The sequence below is a fragment of the Thalassophryne amazonica genome, chromosome 22 (assembly GCF_902500255.1).
Source record: "Thalassophryne amazonica chromosome 22, fThaAma1.1, whole genome shotgun sequence".
NCBI classification, from domain to species: Eukaryota; Metazoa; Chordata; class Actinopteri; order Batrachoidiformes; family Batrachoididae; genus Thalassophryne; species Thalassophryne amazonica.
Genome location: NC_047124.1, coordinates 3,363,388 through 3,385,628, shown reverse-complemented (window position 1 = coordinate 3,385,628; position 22,241 = coordinate 3,363,388). Strand labels below are relative to the sequence as shown.

The following is a 22,241-nucleotide window of genomic DNA, read 5'->3' as shown; positions in this document are numbered from 1 at the left end:
CCAGGCCTGGCGGCGCTGATGGTGGGCTGTGAGTCTGGAAATCTGGGCGCCATGTCTCGTGTCCAGCTGCTCCTTCTGGACCGACCAGACCCAGAAACCCTGCCGGGTCACCTTGATGAGGAAGACTTAATGTGCCCGCTGGAGGACTGGATGCAGGACGTACCAGGATCGACTTCAGCAGGTAGAGCAAATGAATGGTGAGGTCATCACGTGCCAACGACTCACAGATGACATGTTGATAACATCAGAACACCTGAGAGACACCAGCCAGCCCAAAGAGGACAGTTTGAATCCTTTTGTGGTGTCATATGGTAGGAATTTTTCTTCCAGGACCATTTGTCCACAAAATTCCACTGTCTTCCATAAAGGACTTTTTGTGTTTTAGTGTCTCCAACCGGAACACTCATGTGTCTGTCTGGAGCTCTGTCTCACTAGCTGCTCCTCAGAGTCCAGGTTTGTTGAGATGTTTGTCCTGGGCCCTGGTTTGACACCCGTGATACCAACATTTGGATCGACGTAACACTCCCAGGTTTATAGATGTAAAATGATGATTTTTTTCTTGCCTTTGGATTTAATATGGCGGCAGCATTTATTTATTCACAATGTTGTTTTTATATTCAACGACACAAACCAAATTAAAAACACATTTTCAGCACAACAAAGTAATTCAAAGAATTAGTGGTCCTATTGTAGGATAATTCTGCAGTAACAGAATTACAATCACAGCAAATGTTTAATGGTCAACAGTAATATGGCCAGATTATAATTCCGTTACCGTGGAATTGCCCAATAGTAGCTTTATTGTTGACTTTATTAATATTATACAATGTTCTCATAGTCTCATAAAAATAGAATACATTTATAGATAAAATAAAATTTTAAAATTCAAAAACATTTTGCACTTGTGTAACAGCATTTCTAATTGTTCCCTTTTGTTAAAATAAAATCATTAAATGGATTCAAGATTTTATGTTATTTTCTCCGTCAACATACCATGTGAACGTAACAACTTTAGAACGTGAAAACTTTCAAACTTTGTACTGCAGGATTTAATGTTGGGATTTGTTGCCACCTAGTGGCTGAATGAAGACCACGCCATTTGGCATTCCTTACTGTTTGTGTTAAGGAGAAATTAATCAAATCTCATTCCATTTGTTTGTGATCGCAAACAACATTTAGAGTTAGAATTGAGGATTAACAGCATAAAATTTATGTCTGAAAGAAATTATGTTAAATATTTCTGTAAAACTGAGGCCATTATGTTGTGTCACTTTCAGAAGCTTTATGTTACATAAGCTACTTTCAGATATCAATACCTGTATTTTCTGTCTCTTTAAAGCTCACACATGGGTTTAGTCTGAGAAAATATTCATATTTCGCCATATTTCTTTGAATCCAACAAAAACACTCCGAAGCTTTGGATCAAAGCAGCGTTTTATTGTCAGGTAGAAAAGAGGAAGTTCATCTTCAAACATTAGAAATCCTTTCTACGCTGCGACGCCTCAGCAGCACGCTGATCCTTTGAAGCGGCCGTCTACGTGACAAGTAGAAGAAGCGGCGTGTAATTGATTAGTGATTTACATACGCGTTTATTTGCCTTTCTGCCTCCATACAAACAATCACAGTTTACAGTGTCAACTCACCGCTGGAACAAATCTCTCTGACAGTTTGAACCAGGTCGTTTGATAAGCAGAAAAACCGTCACTTTGATAACAGGGGGGAGTCAGACAGGTGTGTGTGTGTGTGTCTGTAGCCAACACACATCACCCAGACGAGGGGGAAAAACATGACATCGTAGGCTCGCGACCGGCCTTCAGAGTCAGCCGTGGCTTTATGGCATGGCGTGGCCTGTAATCTGCGCCGCCGGCTCTTAACTGCTTCTCCCAGGAGGCGCGGAAGCTCGTTACGCCTCAGAGGAAAGGTTTATTGGGATATCAGGATGTGGCATATTAATAAAGATCAAATCGCTGCAGTGGATCATTAACTGGGGAAGTCCAACTCGTGGGGCTGAAGACACTTAGACCCAAGTGTCAAACACCTGTGACCGAGACTCAAAGAGGATCATGTTTAAGAGGAATGTGATGAATTCCTAAATGTCACAAAAGCACGGATGCAACTGATATTCCCTCCAGGTTAAATGACGGCTTTTTGTGCTTTCTCAGATGATATGAGGAGTTGGGTTTGATTCCCAGTCACACTATCTGTCTGTGTCCCTGGGCAAATCTCAGTCCACCCAGATGTAAAAATGGGCACCAGCCTCGGTTGGGGCCCGGGTGGGGGGTGTGGCCGTGTCACATCCAGGAGGATTCATGGACTCAACCACCTCACGATACAGAAACTGGGGATCAGCACTGATAACAGTATGTGCCAGGACCTACAGAGGTCTTACTTCTCTTCCTCACCACGGGGCTCCAAACTGATCCAAGGTTGGTTTTGATGCATCAGTGTCTCTGAGATATGACCTCACTTTCTGTTTGATGGCATCGCTGCAGATTTCAATTGGCTGTAACAAACGGTTTGAAAAATCAAACGTCTGTATCGATAGAAGTGTGAAGATCAACGAGGCCAATGTCCATGAAGTCAGGACAAAACAAAACTAACAGTAGTTTGTCATATGGTTATGGTTATGGTATACGACGGCTAAGACCAAGCTTTACTAAGTTATAAATAACTTTTTAATGATATGAGATAGAAACTTACTTTTTTTTTTTCTTTTTGCTGAAAAGTTAACTCCGTGGACTTTTAAGCCAGCCATCGGCCATCTTTGTACTCCTCATAGAAGCTGTGTGATGACGTGTGCAATGTGAGTGTCCAATCAGAATTGGTTCACCGTCACATGGTTTTCCAAAATCCAATCGTAGGGCAGATTTACCTCACATGAAAAGCCAAAGATCGTTTTCAGGAGTGATATGTTACTAGTTGGCCCATTTGAATAGCCTCCTGGGTGCTCCAATGAGTACATACTATAAGTACATACTCAGTGTGCCCTGCGCCATTACGCACAGCAATCAGTGAAAGCAGGAGCACATAGAGAGCCTCTGATGACAATCTCACGTGCTCAAACAAAGAGTGTGTAACTATCAAGATTGCTCCACTAGTTTGCATGTGAATGTTACTGGATAACTCTGTTGCTTTCTCTGTGTAAAGCACTGTTTACCATATCAATGGACAACAAAACGCATAGACCATTTTGTATATATTGTTAAAATGTGCTTCTTCTTCTTCTTTGTCTTTCGGCTGTTCCCGTTAGGGGGCACCACAGCAGATCAATCGTTTCCATCTCACCCTGTCCTCTGTATCTTCCTCTGTCACACCAACCACCTGCATGTCGTCCTTCAACACATCCATAAACCTCCTCTTTGGCCCCCCCTCTTCTTGGTGCCTCCATCCTCAGCATCCTTCTCCCTATATACCCTGGGTCCCTCCTCTGCACATGTCCAAACCATCTCAATCTCGCCTCTCTGACTTTGTCTCCAAACCGTCCCACCTGAGCTGTCCCTCTGATATGTTCATTCCTAATCTTGTCCATTCTTGTTACTCCCAAAGAGAATCTCAACATCTTCAGCTCTGCCACCTCCAGCTCTGCCTCCTGTCTTTTTGTTAGTGCCACCGTCTCTAAGCCGTACAACATAGCTGGTCTCACTACTGTCTTGTAAACTTCCCCTTCACTCTTGCTGATATTCTTCGGTCGCAAATCACTCCTGCCACCTTTCTCCACCCACTCCACCTTGCCTGCACTCTCTTCTTCACCTCTTTACCACACTCTCCATTACTTTCGTCACTTCTACTCATTGTAACTGCACTGTTCCACTGGGCTCCCTCCCATTCACACACATGTACTCAGTCTTGCTTCTACTGACTTTCATTCCCCTTCTCTCCAAAGCACATCTCCACCTCTCCAGACTAGACTCAACTTGCGCTCTACTCTCACTACAGATTACAATGTCATCTGCAAACATCATAGTCCATGGGGACTCCTGTCTGATCTCATCCGTCAACCTGTCCATAACCACTGCGAACAAGAAAGGACTCAGAGCTGATCCTTGGTGTAATCCCACCTCCACCTTGAATGAGTCTGTCATTCCGACTGCGCATCTCACAGCTGTCACACTATTCTTGTACATGTCCTGCACTACCCTAACATACTTCTCTGCCACTCCAGACTTCCTCATACAATACCACAGCTCTTCTCTTGGCACCCTGTCATAAGCTTTTTCTAAGTCCACAAACACACAGTGTAACTCTTTCCTGCCTTCTCTGTACTTCAACAGTATTCTCAGAGCAAACATTGCATCTGTAGTGCTCTTTCTCAATATGAAACCATATTGCTGCTCACAGATCACCTGTTTTCTAAGCCTAGCTTCTACTACTCTTTCCCATAACTTCATGCTGTGGCTGATCAACTTTATGCCTCTGTAGTTACTGCAGCTCTGCACATCACCCTTGTTCTTGAAAATAGGAACCAGCACACTTCGTCTCCACTCCTCAGGCATCCTCTCACTTTCCAAGATTTTATTAAACAATCTGGTTAGAAACTCTACTGCCATCTCTCCTAGACATTTCCATGCCTCCACTGGAATGTCATCTGGACCAACTGCCTTTCCACTTTTCATCCTCTTCATAGCAGCCCTCACTTCTTCCTTACTAATTTCTTGTACTTCCTGATCTACTGTCACCACGTCATCCAACCTTTTCTCTCGCTCATTTTCTTTATTCATCAGCTCTTCAAAATATTCCCTCCACCTTCTCAGCACACACTCCTCACTTGTCAGCACATTACCATGTGCATCTTTTACCACCCTAACCTGCTGCACATCCTTTCCAGCTCTGTCCCTTTGTCTGGCCAATCGGTACAAGTCCTTTTCTCCTTCCTTACTATTCAACTTCTTGTACAGCTCACAATATGCCTTTTCCTTCACTTTTGCCACTTCTCTTTTCGCCTTACACTGCATCTCCTTGTACTCCCGTCTACTTTCTTCATCTCTATGACTATCCCAAAACTTTTTCGCCAACCTCTTTCTCCTTATGCTTTCCTGGACTTCTTCAGTCCATCACCAAGTCTCCTTGTCTTCCTTCCACTGTCCAGATGTCATACCCAGTACTGCCCTAGCTGTCTCCCTCACCACATCTGCAGTACTTTTCCAGTTGTACAAAATTGCTTCCCCTCCAACCAGTGCTTCTCTCACCTGCTCGCTAAATTTCACACAACAGTCTTCCTCCTTCAGCTTCCACCATCTGATCCTTTGTTGAGCTCTCACTCTCTTCTTCTTCTTTACCTCTAAATTCATCCTACAAACAACCATCCTATGCTGTCTAACGACACTCTCTCCTGCCACCACATTACAGTCTCTGATTTCTTTTAGCTTGCACCTCCTATGAAGAATGTAATCCACCTGTGTGCACCTTCCTCCACTCTTATATGTCACCCTGTGCTCCTCCCTTTTCTTAAAGTAGGTATTCACCACAGCCATTTCCATCCTTTTTGCAAAATCAACTACCATCTGTCCTTCCCCATTCCTATCCTTGATACCATATCTACCCATTACTTCCTCATCACCTCTGTTCCCTTCACCAACATGGCCATTGAAGCCGCTCCTATCACCACTCTTTCATGCTTGGGCACACTCTCCACCACCTCATCTAACACACTCCAGAAATCTTCTTTCTCCTTCATCTCACAACCTACCTGTGGGGCATATGCACTGATGATATTCATCATCACCCCTTCAATTTCCAACTTCACACTCATCACCCTATCAGACACTCGCTTAACCTCCGACACACGTTTAACATACTCTTCCTTTAAAATGGCCCCTACACCATTTCTCTTCCTGTCCTCACCATGGTACAACAACTTATACCCATCGCCGATGCTCCTGCTCTTACTTCCCTTCCACTTGGTCTCTTGCACACACAATATGTCTACCTTTCTCCTCTCCATCATATCAGCCAGCTCTCTCCCTTTACCAGTCATACTACCAACATTCAAAGTCCCCACTCTCATTTCCACCCTTCTACTTTTCTTCTTCTCCCGCTGTTTGTAGAAATGTTCTCCTCTTCTTCGTCGTCTTCGCCCAGCAGTAGCCCAATTTCCACCGGCACCCTGTTGGGCAACAGCACTGGTGGCGAACGTTGTTAACCCAGGCCGCGACCGATCCGGTATGGAAATTCGATTCTTAGTCTGCATAGTTGGGTTGGCTTGTTTTACGCCGTATGCCCTTCCTGACGCAACCCTCCTCATTTATCCGGACTTGGGACCGGCACTCAGAATGTACTGGCTGCACACCCCATGTGGCTGAGTTATATTGTTCAAAATGTGCATTTGTGTTTATTGTTTGAACCTTTTTGTTGGGCAGTCTTTCACACAAGACCTCAAATTACCTTTATAAAGTGTCAAAACAGTTGTTTATTATAGTTTGCTGTGTGTTTTGAATAAATGTGTGTGGAAAATTATTTTTCACTTTATTTTTTTCCTTGCCTATTTTTGATTGTAAACCTTTATTACACTTATAAAACACAACAAAAACATATATATTCTGAAAGCACAGGTTGTCCTGAAAAAAAAGACATAAAACTTGATTGTGGGATGTAGGGAGAGCTGTTAACAGCAATAATAAAACATTTATGCCAGGCGAGTAAAGTGTCCAAAAAATGCCCTCGGACCCCAGAGGGTTAAGATGTTTCAGGAGTAAAAATGCTGCCAAAATTGACCCACTGGTGGCAGTAGAGTGCTGAATGATGGTGAAAGGAGGACAGGACTGTCCCCACTCAGTATTCCAAACTTCATAACATTTCACCAAATGGTTATGTAGAAATGACACGTGACATGTGCACTGATGGACGGGGTGGAATTCCTTAACTGGCCCAGGATTATTGAATCTGGAATGTAATCTATTAAATAGAAATTATTCAACAAACTCAAATGTATGTGTGGGAATAACGTAGGGTTGGTTGGCGGAGTGACCAGACACGTGTGGCAGCCGACTAGCTGTGAATAAATGTGACATCCACAAAAAAAGCACTATAATACCCCAACATGAAGCTCTGGAACAGGTAGATGTCGCACCTTTCCCAGTTTCTCCGCGGACATCCACAGAAACCTGTAACTGTGTCAGAGCTGTTGTGGTCTTGGTGGCTTCCCTCACTCGTCTCCTTCCAGCATTGCCACTCATTTATTTTTGAGAACTGCCTCCTACAGAACTACACTGTTTATATTTCTTCATGATTGATGGAAATGAAGTCCAAGACTTGGAAATGTTCACGTGTCTCAAGAAAACTGGCTGTAAAATCCTGACTGTATATTTAGAATAAAATGATCCTGTCCCAACTTGTGTGTTTTTTTTTTTTTTTTTCGGTTTTTTTTTTTTGGAATCTGTTTCCAGCCTGAAATTTAGTGTGTGTGTGTGTGTGTGTGTGAGAGATTTTTGCTTTTTTTTTCTCCCTCTTCTCATTTTTCAAACTGTCTCAGCTTTTTCTGCTTTGGGGATGTAAGAGGGTGAAATCATTCAGTTTTGCTGTTTAATCAGATTGATGCTGCGTTCGATTGCACATCAGAAGTCATTAATTCTATTAATTGATCTAAATGCATTCCGGTCCATCTGCTTGGGAAGAGGACTCCCTCCTTTCTACCATATTTTCATCCGGCATCTTGGGAGGGGAATTGTCACGTGTTTGCGACCCACCACCATACTGAGAGCAACACCAAGATCCACAACTAAGTCCAGACCTGTCACATATGTTTAGTACGTAAAACCCGCCATGTTGCTGTGACATCAGATCGGTGCTGTCCGAGTTCCTGATTTGGAACTTGAATAGCCGATCTGTTTCACTCTTTCGATTCGAGTGCAGCATAAATCTTGATTTTGCTGTTTGTTAATCTGCTCCATCGAGCGCCGTTGTCCTCTGAGCGTCCTGCAGTCAATTTCTGGGTCTGAAATGGTTGAAATAGCAGTGAACACATGGACCCTGGAGGCTCCGTCTGTGTGTTTGCACCTGCTGTGCAGGTGCTCGCTGCTCCATGTCCACAATTATTTACTCAGAGATTAGGAGCCAGAATTGGGACTAACATGCATTACTCATATCTACATACACGACCAAGAACAAAAGACAAATGCATGTAAGTGTGTGTACACACAAGTGCATGGACGCACGTGCACGCCTGTGACTTTGTCCCCGAGTCTTTGACTTGATGCTGCGCTCTGTGTGGGTTGTCAGGTGCTTCCAGGCCCCCATCTGCCAGCTCCGTCTCTGAAAGATGTGACTCCATGAGGAAAGTGGACGAAAGCAAATCAGTGAGTGCCCCCCCCCCCCACACACACACACTGTCCATCTATCAGACTTCCTCCCAAAGCAAGGCTGCACCTCACAATGAGTAAACACTAAGACCTTCCAGAATCAACTCCTGACAGACAATAACCTCAAACGCGCACACAAAGACCCCCATTTATAAAGTCAGACCGCGTGCATTTGTAGCCGTCGCCCCGGTAAGACGACCCAAACTGTTCTTGATCACTGGGAGGGAGACTATAACAGAGGACACGCAGCATGCAGCAGGTGTGCCGTTAATCAGTCACAGGCTCCGGTGGGGGGGGCACGACTGTATGGGAGCGTGCAGCATGAGGGGGGGCGTGCTCAGCTACACGCCCAAACACAAATAGAAGGGATTCTTTTAGAGGACGCACCGCTGCTCAGATCAGATGGGGGTCAAGGGGTCACGGGGTGAACGGGGTGCATGCATGTGGCGCTGCAGCGGAATGGATGCAGGTGCTCCACATGATTACAATTAATCTCCCCTTTATGACAGATGAGAGCGAACCCATGAAAAGCATGAATGAGCCCCCCCCCACCCCCACAGTTACAGAGAACCACAACGATGAGCCGAGTGTTCAGAGCAGGATTCATGCAGACATTTAGATGAAGCACCTCGGCGCAGCGAGCGATGCACTCTGCTGTTTGTTGTTATGCTGCGGCTTACGATGGTGACGATCAACACGTTATCACTGTGGTCTCCAAACTATTCCAGAAAGGGCCGAGAGGGTGCAGGTTTTCTTTGCAGCCACTGACTTCAGCAGGTGATTTCACTAATGAACTCATCTCACTTGTTCAAACAGATGTTAATCAGTGAAATCACCTGCTGAAGTCAGTGGCTGCAAAGAAAACCTGCACCCTCTCGGCCTTTTCTGGAATAGTTTGGAGACCACTGCATTATCAGAATCTATTGTTTTGGATGTAAACAAGCTCATCGCGTGCAGGAGCTAGCTACACGCCTGCCAGTTCTCCGTGACATCACCCTGTAGTGTTTCTGAAGCCCAGTGTCACCGACCAAACGGTCCCCCCTAAAAATCGGTCCACCCTGCCTTCACCACACATGCGTCATCAGCCGCTGTCCACTGATTTTCACCTCGTTTCTGCTTCAAACTGCCTCCAGTCATCATCTGTCTCAGCCACAGATATCTGAAGCTTTTCTACAACAATCATTTCCACATAAATTCAGCATTATTTCATCATAAAAGACGGAAGAAGTGATCAGAGTGCAACAGCCAGAGGAGCTGCTGCTGATGTGTTTACTGCACCTCCATCATTCCAATCCTTCAGTAGCGACTCACCGATTATCGTCTCATTTCTGCTTAAATCCGACTTTTGAATGATTTAAGAGGTTTTACTTTGTCATCTGATGGTTAATAATCCCATTATTCTCCTTGATTGCTTTGGGTGTAGAGACTCAGACTCAGAGTACTGCTGTGGCTCCAAATGACACATGCACAATGAAGGCAGGGCGGACCGATTTTTAAGAGGGGTGGAACGTTCAGTCTGTGACACTGGGTTTGAAACTCAAGTGGGCTGGTTTTAGGTGTTGCCATTTTGGCAGCACCTGACTCTGCATAATTCTCATCCATCCCATAAATTTGTAAAGGGGTGGGGCATAATCAAGATAGGCGTGACCTGGGTGGGAAGCATTAATCCCAGGCTGTCTCACGTTATCACACTAGCTGAGGCTAACAAGCTTGAAGCAGATGGCTTTAAAAAAAATACCCTCAGTAGCAGAAGCACTATCAGCATAGCTAATGTTACCCAACTGCCAATTAAATTTCCCCCTCAGACTGCAATCCCCTGATCTGTTAAAAAACATATTTTTAATATTTGCTGGAAGTAAATTGTTTATTGCTTTATACACGATTTGTACTGTATGAAAATGAACCAAGTCTGTGAATTTTAAGAATTTGGATTGTAAAAATAGTGGATTTGTATGATCTCTATAGCCAGTATTATGAATAATTCTTATAGCTCTTTTCTGCATTACTGATAGTGATTGTGTTGTACCTTTATAAGTATTACCCCATACCTCTGCACAGTACTGCAAATATGGTAAAACCAGTGAGCAGTAAAGAATGCGGAGTGAGTTGTGGTCCAGAATATGTTTCGCTTTGTTTAGAACTGAAATGCTTCTTGACAGTTTACTTTGTATATGTTTTATATGAGTCTTCCAGTTTATCTTATCATCTGTTATCACCCCCAGAAACTTATTTTCATGTACCCTTTCAATATCTACCCCCTCGACTTGTAACTGAACCTGTATGTCTGTATTACAATAGCCAAATAACATGTATTTTGTTTTACTTAAGTTTAATGATAATTTCTTTCTGTCAAACCATATTTTCAATTTTCCCATTTCTATACTGATCCTCCTCAGTAACTCCTGCAAATCCCCCCCTTAAATTTGTCATATTGTCTACTATTTTATAATCCATGTTCTTATCCACATACACAGCCACTCCTCCTCCACTCTTATTCTTTCTGTTTACACAGTTAAATTCATATCCATCCAGTTCAAAATCCATTCCTTTATCTTCATTGATCCATGTTTCTGATATAGCAATTATGTTAAATATTTTTTTAAATTGACTTAAATATTCTTTAATGTTGTTAAAGTTTGCATATAGACTTCTGCTGTTGAAATGGATTATTGATAATTTGTTATCCGTTTTAATGATCCGATTAAACTGTTCATCTGTATAATAGCAACAACTGTCATTGATATTTGAGAAGAAATTATTGTCCGGGTCTATATCGTGCTCCAAGTCCAGTACATTGTGGTCTCTGTATTTAAATGTTCTCAGTTCTAGTTTTCCATGATCAGCAATCCTGTGAGTTATATCCTTCTTGTCTCCAGATGTAGATGATGTAGTAGATGAATAGGTTCCTCTGGTCTGTGTCATGGTGTTGTGATGTGTTTGTGTCCTCATACCTTATTGGTCGTATTTGTCCAGATCCTCGATGTTCCTGATTACCATAACCTTCTCTTGTTCTGGTGTTCCGTTCAGTTTGATGAATGTTTTGCAGTTGGATGTCCATGTCTGTTGAATTTTTCCCTGCTTTTTTAAGAAACGAGCTTTCCTGGCGATGTCTGCGTTTCTTTTGGTCAGATGTTCATTGATGAATCCCTGTTTTAACAATGCCATTTTATGTTTTCTGTTGACAAACCTCATTCTAACTGCTCGCCTGTCTCCATCCTCTCTCCTGGGCAGGGGGTGGCACGCTTCAATGTTATTACAGTCCATTTGAATACCTTTAGATTGCAGGAAGTCAGCCACCTGTTGTTCCACTGAGCTGGCCTCCTGCTCACTGGCCTTCCCTCCGCTGTCTTCTGACACCGCCCGTGCGTAGGTTCGAGGTTTAATATGAATTCCTGTAATAATAACGTCGTTCATCCTTGTGTACTGTTCCAACTCAGCAACACGGTTCTCCAGGTACACCAGACGCCGGTCTTTCTCGGCATTCTGGATCCGGAGAGCCTTCACTTCTTCCACCAGCTCCATAATGGATTTCTGCTGCATTTTAACAACAGAGATTTCCTCAGACAAAACGTCCAGGGACTTCTTGATATCGTCTCCCTCCTCCGCCGTCAGTGCCTTCTTTGGACCCATGGTCAGATAACTCCGCGCTGGCGCCTCGGGCCTCGGTAAAGCTGCGCCGGTGGAACTGCACTGACGCCTCGGGCTTCAGGTGAAGCCGCGCCGGTGGATGTGCGCTGGCGCCTCGGGCCTCGGTGGAGCCGCGCCGGTGGAAAACAATCCTGCTGTGGATCAGCGAACTTCACACTAATAATGTGATTATTAACTGTCAGATGACAATGTAAAACCTCTTAATCATTCTAAAGTTGTAAAGTTGGACATTTTAACATAGGGTTCAATGAGGTTTGACACACTTTTGGAGACAGCTTCAAATGGCTGTTCAAGGAACTGCAAGATTTAGCACTTCCACATTGGCTTCATATTTCTGCACTGGAGGTTGTTGCTTGGGTAGAACAGATAGATAGATAGATACTTAGATAGATAGATAGAGAGATACTTTATTAATCCCAGAGGGAAATTACAGATGTTCTTGACAACGTGAATGTGCTTGTGCTTTTTTTAAATTACCGACTACAAATGAAACAGTTTATTCTTCAGTGAAGCAGATTTTTTTGTAAAGCTGTCACATAATTTTGTAAAGTGACATCCAGCAGCATTTTTAACTTATTTACGTACTTCTTATTTAACACGACAGTTTAAATAAGTCCCCCTTTTTTGCAGGAACACTCTGGTGGAAGCTGTGGATCACCTGCATCGTGGACCTCAGACGGGAGACCATCATGTAATATGTTCTGTTCCTCAGATTATCTTTGTGTCCTTTTCCAGAGTATAAATCACAGGGTTTTTGCTTGTGTGGGAGGTCCTGCCACTTATACTGCAGAAAACACAGTCATCAGACTCTGTCCCTTAAAGTGACTCAGTGAACATTAATCTGGAGCTTCTGGAGTTCCCATGATGTGACATATTTCCAAGGATAATGACCCATTTGGAGTACGAAAGACAAGAAGTCGTGGTTTTGGTGGTCAGTGGACCTCAGCTTTGAAACTGAAAGAAACTAACAAACAAGATCATCTAAAGCTACACTTAACTTAACTGCACCTGCTCCCAATTTCTATCATGCATGTGATGATGAGATTATTCCCTGCAAACACTGGGCTTGTTACCAGAGGGTCCTCTGTTTGATTCCACATCAGACGAGCAGCTCCCTGAGAACCTCCTGGGTTTGTCCAACTGCACCTCCTGGGGTGCACTTGGACAAAATGCTCGATTTACTATTTATGTACAAATAACACATGCATAAAATGTCGTATTTTCCAAAGTATAAGTAGAACAAGTCAAAAAATGCATTATGAAGAGAAAAAAAACCTTTTCCTGTATGTGGAGCTCAGTTTGTAATACAGCATGGAGGCGAGTTTAACAACATACAGAAACTGTAGCACACGTGCACATCACAGGCTGTGTTGTTACTTAACATAAGGACTTTTAAATTCCAAAAATAAACATGTTGGACAACATATTCTATATTATTTAAAATAGTTTGGGCAAAATAAATTTTCATCTGGATGTGGATGGAGAAGTGAAAGGTGGATTTATGCAGGAAGCCCTCAGCCTGTGGTGTGTAACATAAGGGCTGTTAAATCCCCCCATATATAAGCCAAGCTGGACAAATAAACATGTTGGACAACATATTGGATATTTGATGCAGTTTAGAAATCATACAGCAATAAATATATGATTTGATTAGATTTTTTTTTAAATCAGCTCTTTAATTTTAGTGTTTGTTTTTTTTTGCATTGTGTACTTATTTTTTTTTCCATTTATTATTTTATTATTACTGGGATTTATTTCATTTAGTGCTTTTAGTGCCTGGGAAAGCAATAAGTAACATAGTTATTATTATTGTTATGAATTAATTAACATGTGATTTTTCAGTATATAAGTTGCAAGACCTCCTAACGAGTAAAAAACACCAAAACCAGACTTATACTCTGGAGAACATGGTGCTCCTCACGATGTCTGCTCTGCTATGAGGTTCCACCTCCTTGTTAAATTCAGCGCTGCCCCTTAAGAGGCCATAACAGCGAGTCTTAATCAATACAAGAGGCCGTCTTCACCATTAGCATGTGATCCAGTAAAAGCCCACTCAGTCCCTGTCAGCTCTGGTTTTTAGGAGCCATTGTCTCCTCGCTGTCAGCGCTGTGTTTGGCCTTCTTTTGCCTCCGGTACACTTAAGCCTGTTAATCCTCGCGAGGGCCAGCTGGCTCGCCGTATCACCTTCACCTGTGCCGCGGACTCATCTACATTCATGAGTGATGTTTGGCAGGCAGCGCTTAAAGTCCCGACCACAAACACTGCAAAGAAGGAGAAGAAGAAGAAAAAAAATATCCCAGAGGTACTTTCAGCAGATGGAAATGAGGACTCACCTTTGAGCGAGAAGCTCTTCTGCCGTCACCTTCATTTGACCACATCCGTCAGCAGGAGCCGCTGCGTTGCTCTCCGGCTGGTCCAGAATCAGTCATGGTGCTGTAATGCTAATGGACCTCAAAGTGATGGAGAGGATGCTGCTGCAGACCATCCATCACTTCAGAAACACACGTGTCAGCCTTTGGACCATTTAGAAAGTCTGATTTCTCATTCGCCCACACTGATGGCAGCGTGGAAACTCTCTCAACTTTAATCTTCAGTGTAGGAGATTAAAGACGGCCATTTGTTTACCTGACATGGTAGCATGGGTGAAAACCAAGGTCCAGTACTTCCTGTCTTACCGTGTGGCTGTGAAGCCAAGGTGACGACTGGATGTCTTTGGTACCAGGTCTCCTTGGAGGAACCTTGAGTACCACTGGAATGACTTCATGTGATACGAGCGGCTGCCTCCAGCGACTCAGATGAGGAGGATCAGTTGCAGCATCAGAGAACATCTGTGACATGTTGACCGTGTGGTGTGTTTCTCTGGTCCTGGTCCAGCAGGCAGGGTCCTCAGTGTGGAGGACTCCAGCAGCTGGAGAAGGTCAAGAACACGCCCACGGTTCACCTGCCTGCAGCAGATAGGTGGTTAGTTTAGCGAGGTGAGGATGGCCTGTTGTCTATCTGGGTGGTTGCCATCCTGCACTTGAGACGGTTCTGTGGTGGATGAGACAAGATGTGGCACCAGCTCCAGCTCCCAGACCTGAGTCACCTGACGGATTAACATGGACACAACGGCTGAATTATGACGCGTAAATCTGTAAAAAGTCTACTCCATAGATCCACATCAGTTCTTCCAGATCATATTATACGGCTTGTTCGCATCCTTTAAAATATTATTATTTAGTATTTAGTCATATATCATATAATACTCGTATAATATTGTTATTACTAATAGAGTCTACAGCCGGACCCCCACCTGGCTGGATTTACAGACCCAACCTTACCAGCTGAAGACTGAAGACAAAACTCTCTCCTATCTGTCGTTCATAAAGAATTAAAAAAAAAACTGATACCGTTTTCTGGGGATGTGGATCCGAAAAGTTTTTACTTTTGTAGGCTGACAGGTCTAATTATAATATGCTCTTCCCCGCGTTCCAAGGGCGGTAAAAGGGTAATTAGCCATTTTGTATAATGTAGCATGATTACATCATAATTGCATTAATTAATCCTTTAAACCCCACAACCCTCTGGCAGGTTTGAAAGACATGTTTTTCAAAAGACAAAGTGCCAAAATTACACTATTCATCACCGTAAAAATAGAAATTATAGTCGGTCTTCCTCATTTCTCACGATCCTTGAACTAACCATGTGTGCTGAACACTTTCAGCAGAATAACCATAAACAATTGTGATATTTTGATATTTCTGTATTTATCTAAACTTAAAATTCTGATGTTTCAATATTTCTATTTTTATCTAGTTAAAATAGTGATATTTCAATATTTATATTTTTATCTAAAATTGAAATAGTGATATATTGATATTTGTATTTCTCTAAATATAGTAATATTTTGATATTTCTATTTTTATCTAAACTTAACATAGTGATATTTTGATGTTTCTATTTCTATATTTACCTAAACTTAAAATAGTGATATTTCGGTATTTCTAATTCTATATTTATCTAAACTTAAAATAGTAATATTTCAATATTTCTTTTTTTTATCTAAACTTAAAAGAGATTTTTTTTTATATTTTTGTTTCTATACTAAGCTATACTTAAAATAGTGATATTTCTATTTCTATTTTTATCTAAACTTAGAATAGTGATATTTCTGTTCCTATATTTATCCATCCATCCATTTTCTATACCCACTTACTCAGATTAAGGGTCATGGGGGGCTGGAGCCTATCCCAGCAGTCATAGGGCATGAGGCAGGATGCCAGTCTGTCGCAGAGCCACCTGCAGACAAACAAACGCATTCACACCTATGGACAATTTAAAGTTTTCAGTTCATCTAACCTGCGTCTCTTTGGCTACGGGAGGAAGGCAGAGTACCCGGAGGAAACCCACTCAAACACAAGGAGAACATGCAAACTCCACACAAACAGGCCACAGGTGGGAATCAGTCCCATGACTTTCTTACTGTGTGTAACAGTGCTAACCACTAAGCCAGCGTGCTTAAACTAAATTTAAAATAGTGATATTTTGATATTTCTGTTTCTATATCTAAACTTAAAATTATATTTTGATATTTTTGTTTCTATCTTTATATAAACATATAAAATAGTGATATTTCATTTAAATCACTTTATGATGCAGGTGTTTAAAATTTAGCCAAAATAAACTTTTTCAATCCAGATCCTCTGAAAAAGTGAAAATTTCTCAAAGGAAGCAGTCAGTCTGGAATGACTGGACTCAGACTCACAGTCACGTGATAAAAACTAAACTAAATGGAGAAAAGAAATTATGCTTATATAGTCCATCTAACTTTTTTATTATGTAAATTAATGAAAACTACAAAATACAGTTTTGAGTTCTTCCTGCTCACAGCTGGGATTGTGCTGTTTCCGTAGAGGTGCAGGACTTGCAGTGCACTGAAAACTGAGCCACACTGAGTTAAACAGTGTCTGAAGAGCAAAAACACGCCTGTAAATACTTAAAGAGTTCAGAGGGTTAATGTGACGACGTTTGATTTTAAAGACCTCACAGACGAAACGTGGACCCTGAAACAGTTTCTGCCCGTCTGCTGCTGCCAAATGGCCCAGAATTCCTCATGATTCTGGGTTTGTTGCTTCAGTGTTGCGCTGACGCTCCTTCACGTTTAAAGTCGAGTCTGTTCAACTAAGGACCTCCGCGCGTGAAAAACAAGACGTCACCCTGACGGTCTTGATGACGGCTTATGTGCTTTGACCTCATGGAGGTCAAAGGCACGGTCAGCTGCCTGTGCACAAGAAGGCTTAGGGGGTCAATTGAAGGTCGTAGAGAGGTCACGCCTGAGGTCACGCGGTCTCCACAGGCTGCCCAGTGTGCAGCGTGTCTCCCCAGTGGTGAAAGTGCGAGCAGTTCAACTTGGCGATTGTGTTGGTGAATAATGGGTTCAGCGAGCCCATTTTAACTTGGAGGGTGGAGAAAACACGCGAGTGACAACATTTGCATTGAAGACAGTTGATCGGTTAAGATGATTAATAAATTTGAATTATAACTGGATGAAGATCTGCCAAAAATACATTTTTTTTTTTGTTCTGTTAAACACAATTAACCAGCTTTACGCAGTGAACAATAAAGTTGGGAATGAGACTGCTCAGATGTAAAGGATCTGTAGGTAAAGCTTCGACCGCATAGTCCATGTGATGGTACAGGGGTGGATCTAGCTCCAAGTGAAGGTGGGGAGCATGCTCCTCTGGTAATTTTTAAGAACCTGTAGCAGTTTTCCTACATTCTTCCGAAATCTGGGAAGTCAAATTGTTATGTGTCGGACGCAGCTCGGAGAACCGACCAGCGTTTGAAGGACCCAGTAACATAACCATCCCTTGGTTATGTTGCTTTAGACGTAGACTGTGTTTCATAATTATTGTATGGCCTTGCCTTGCAATGTGGAGCGCCTTGGGGCAACTGTTTGTTGTGATTTGGCGCTATACAAGAAAAAAGTTGATTGATTGATTGATTGAATACATAACAGTGATAATATAATAACAAAAGGTGCGGTCTGGCGTGGTGCGCTCCCAGCAGCGCTAACAGTCCGGAGCCAGAAGCTGTTTCGGACCCAAGGACCCCGCCGACACCCCCCAGGTGGCCGCAACAACCGAGTCTGTGAAAGAAGGAACCATTATGTGAGTCCACACTCTACACACAGAACACTTAAAGGTGTACAAACAGCAAACACTTCCTGGCTTGATTACTGATCAGCTTCCCAACCTGCAGGCATGGAACAATCAGTTCACAAAACTCCACTGCAGTGAAAGCTGATACATGACTAACAAACAGCTCAATACAATAAGGTGTGAGGGACACCACATTTACTGACTGTATAACTGTTAGTCACAAAATCTAACGTACCTCAGGAAGTGTGCTGACGAGCGTGAGACCTCACCCCCTCCTCTTTCACAGACTGTGCATCAAACCTGGACGTTCTCAGCATCCGCTGCTGATGAGATGGCTCCCGAGACGACGATCTCACCCGTCTGGTCACAAGGTCGAGTCTCTGGCAAATACACACTGTGCACTCCAGTCTTAAATGCCAACATGTTCCAATCCATCCAGATGCACCACAGCTGTGAGTCCTGACGAGTCGCAGGTGATCAGGGTGAGGTCCTGACAGCCTCAGCAACACAGCCACTCAGTCCCAAACGCACGCCACCTGGGAGGAAAACCAAAAGACAGAAACAAACCGGCAGCCAGGCCCCCCCAGCCATATAACACAAATACTGACTTTTGTCATTGTTTTTAAGTCTGGATGCAACAGCGTTCATCAACCAGCCTTTGTTGCAGGATCCTTCCCATATTTTATCACATATTTGATCAGTCACTGCCCCCACCCACCCACCCCCATATCCACCACTTTGCTAATTATCAAATATAAATATCTCGTGTCACATGGTTTCTTAGTCGACTCGCTAACTGAGTAGCAGTATAACAGTGTTCAACATTTCTCACTCTGAATGTTCTCACTATCCTGATCCTGCAGATGGTCGCCCCACTGAGTCTAGTCTGCTTGGGCTTTCTTCACGTAACAACAGCAACAAAACATCCCCACTGGAGGGAGTTTTTCTTCCTGCTGTCACAGTGGGCTTTGCTCCTGAGGGGGTGAAGGTCGAGACCTCACTCGTTGTGGTGCCTTGAGATGAGTTATGTGGTGATTTGGACCTATAATATATAAATTCAAAGTTACCCGATTAATGTTTATTCAGCAAAATACATTATTCATAAATAAATGAACTCCAAGTAGAGATTTTCCAGGTTGCCGTTTGATTAGTTGTAGTGACAGAGTTTGATTGTTTGGAACAGTCACACAGTGTTCAAAGTAACCTTACAAAAAAAAAAAAAAAACCGCTGTAGATTACAAATATTCCAACAAAAAATGCTTTATTTATAAAGGAAGGGGTGTAGGTTGGAGAGCGCCTCCTGGTGTCACACGTCAGCTGCACTGTGGAAGCACTGCTCCGTAAGAGGTGCATGTTGGGGGATTTCCACAGTAATTTCAGTGGCACAGGTTTTATGCTGGACACCTTCCCTGACATGACACCCAGTACATGGAGACTGGTGCTGAGGAGGTCTTGACCCAGGAACCTTTTAAGTAACTGCACTAAGCACTTGTGAAGAGGCAGATTACTCTTCCACACCTTGATTTGTTCCGTCCTTGCAGTCAATTTGGATGCAGCCCCCTCTGTCACGGCAATTTGTCCTGGCTGTTGTTTACATGTTTCGTCCGTTCTCTAGGCGTGTTTTGATTTGGCCAAATTGCAGCGTTGCACAGAATTCACGGTGATTTGTTGAATTTGCTTGAATTGTTGTGATTGTGACATCACGGCTTCCTGCGGGGACCAGATGATGTTTCAGCAGAGCAGCATTTTATAAATCTCTTATCTGATCCGGCCGGCTGATGTGATGTTCACCTCTATTTTGCAGATTGTTTTGCTCGGAGAGTGAAATTTTGCTGCCAAAAATGCGACTGTGCCTGGACCTCAAACTGACCGAAGAAAACTGCTGGAGTCAGGATGATCCTGGTCTCCATTGAGGCTCATTTGTCTGATTCTCTCATCAGGAATTCATAGGTCCCATAATCCCCCTTCATAATTGTTTCACGGCTCCCTGGTCAATCAGCGCTCACCCCGGTGTTTAGCATTCAGCTGCCGCCGAAGATGTTCGTGTCCAAATGAATGTAGTGATCTGCAGGGCCACTAATCTGAACTGACCCTGCTGGATTGTTCCGGAAGGCTGAGGAAGCTCGGGGATAGATTAGGCTTCAGAAAGCCAGAGATGGTGCAGGAGAGATTAGTCATGTATTTAGCGAGGATCACTTCCCCCAGAGGACCACACACTGACAGCGGAGCCATGTCACCATTGTCTCTGAGCCACTGTGGACTCATTGGGTTTTGTCTCTGAAATCCTCCAGCATTTCTCCAAGTTGCCCCAAAAACCTGGACTCCAGCCCTTTGATTGGCACTTGTCAGTGTTGATAGAGAAGGTGATGTGTTGGGAAAGGCTTCGATAAAGGGAAATCCCTTCCCCATGAATAATTATTTCCCTTTTTAGTCCACCCTGCTCTGTTTAGTCCACCCTGCTCTGTTTAGTCCACCCTGCTCTGTTCCCTCTTTCTTTCAGGAGATAGTGGACCGAAGGCTTTGGGTGGCATCAGTGAATAGCTTCAGCGCGCCAATTGTCTTGTTGATACTCATCCCTTTCTCAAACACCCAGACAGAGAGAGAGATACGTCCAACCTTCTTGCTTTTGCCTTGCTGTGGAGGCAGTTAGGTGGATGGCGCCGAGGAGGAGGGCAGGCGCTGTGCGTTTATTGTCTTCAGTGGCCTTTTCCAGATCAGTGAGGGGATTTGACTTGGCCGCTTGCAGCCAAATCCAGCTATCTGCCGTGTCCAGATAGTGTGGTTGGTATGGTAACCTGCCCTGTGTGTTTTAGACGGGGTCTTGTTTCCAGCTTGAACTGACCAGTAATCAGTTCTGTGCATTCATGGATTAAGCCGTGTTGGAAGTTTGGATGGTGCGGTTTCAAACAAATCCTGAATAATTCCAGGTTTGCATTAGAAATCAAATCACCGCAGACTTTACTGATACGTACGTGAGTCTTGTCACTGCCTGGTGGTTCGCGTTCTTATAATCGTGCACCCTGAGGATGAATTTGTTTCCCGCCAGCGTGTCTGTTTTGGTGACATTGAGAATTCAATCAGACATGGAGGCTGATGGAAGCGTGTGATTGTGTGCAGCGTGGTGGAAGACAACCTATCACATGAGACGCGCCTTCATCAATCTGGGATGCTGACCTCTGTAAGCTCACGGCTGAGATAAATGAATGCATGTCGGCGTGTTTTAAGGATGCTCGATGAATGCTTTGGCTCCTTAAAGTCAAACATGAAAATATGTTTGAAGACTTCATAGTTTTCCGTTAGCTGATGGGCTTTGGTGGTTGTTACTCACTGTTATGGGTTGTGATGCTCCGTTTAGATGTCAAGTGGAAAAAAATAGATATTCCTACAACTGGTGCACTTTATCCAAATTGAGATGAACCAAACCGGAATGAGCTGGAATTCGATTGTGCCCTCACAGCAGGGGATCTCCATGCTGACCCAAGAACCCACAGCACTGGACCCATGGGTCACTCTAGGCACTATAGGTTTACTGTAATTACTAGTAAAGCCAAACTGCTGCAGTCTCCACCATCACCTGAACTTAGAGGGCGCTATCTTCCACCGGGCTCAAAGCAGCACACTTCACAACACAAGTATCGTCCGACTGTACAAACTGCGCAATTGCTAAATTCTTTATAGCTCGTCCTCTTTGTGTTGGCCTTCTGTAGATTGACGGAGCTGCTCCGACAGCTGGACATGTTTGATGTTGAATTTTCTTGAGTAGCAGCTTCGTAGGAGATCAACATCGAGCAGCAGAGCAGTGGGGGATAGGGGGACATGTCCCCCCCACCTTTCCAACCAGGGGGGACAGAATATGGTATGTCCCCCCCACCTTCTGACATAGATGTGTGTACTTGAAACATGCTATGCCTGTTGTGTGTGGGCCGCCGGAAGAGGAGGTACTGCTGGCCCACCACCAGTGGGCGCCCTGCCTGAAGTGCGGGCTTCAGGCACGAGAGGGCGCTGCCGCCATGGACACAGCCGGGGGTGACAGCTGTCACTCATTACCTCTTGACAGCTGTCACCCATCTACTCAACATCATCTCACTCCATAAAGACCAGACGTCATCTCCACCTCGTTGCCGAGATATCATACTTCATTGGAGGTAATATACTCAGC

General features: G+C 43.7%; 1 protein-coding gene across 2 annotated transcripts in view; it reads left to right on the top strand.

Annotated features, from left to right (window-relative positions):
- LOC117504382 overlaps positions 1-22,241 on the top strand; it is a 55,074-nt gene continuing 32,833 nt past the window's right edge. For both annotated transcript variants that reach the window (XM_034163852.1, XM_034163851.1), the window contains exons 1-3: positions 1-181; positions 8,215-8,291; positions 12,573-12,633. In XM_034163852.1, the coding sequence (XP_034019743.1) occupies positions 19-181; positions 8,215-8,291; positions 12,573-12,633 (301 nt within the window). In that variant the 5' untranslated portion in view covers positions 1-18. The remainder of the gene's footprint in view (positions 182-8,214; positions 8,292-12,572; positions 12,634-22,241) is intronic.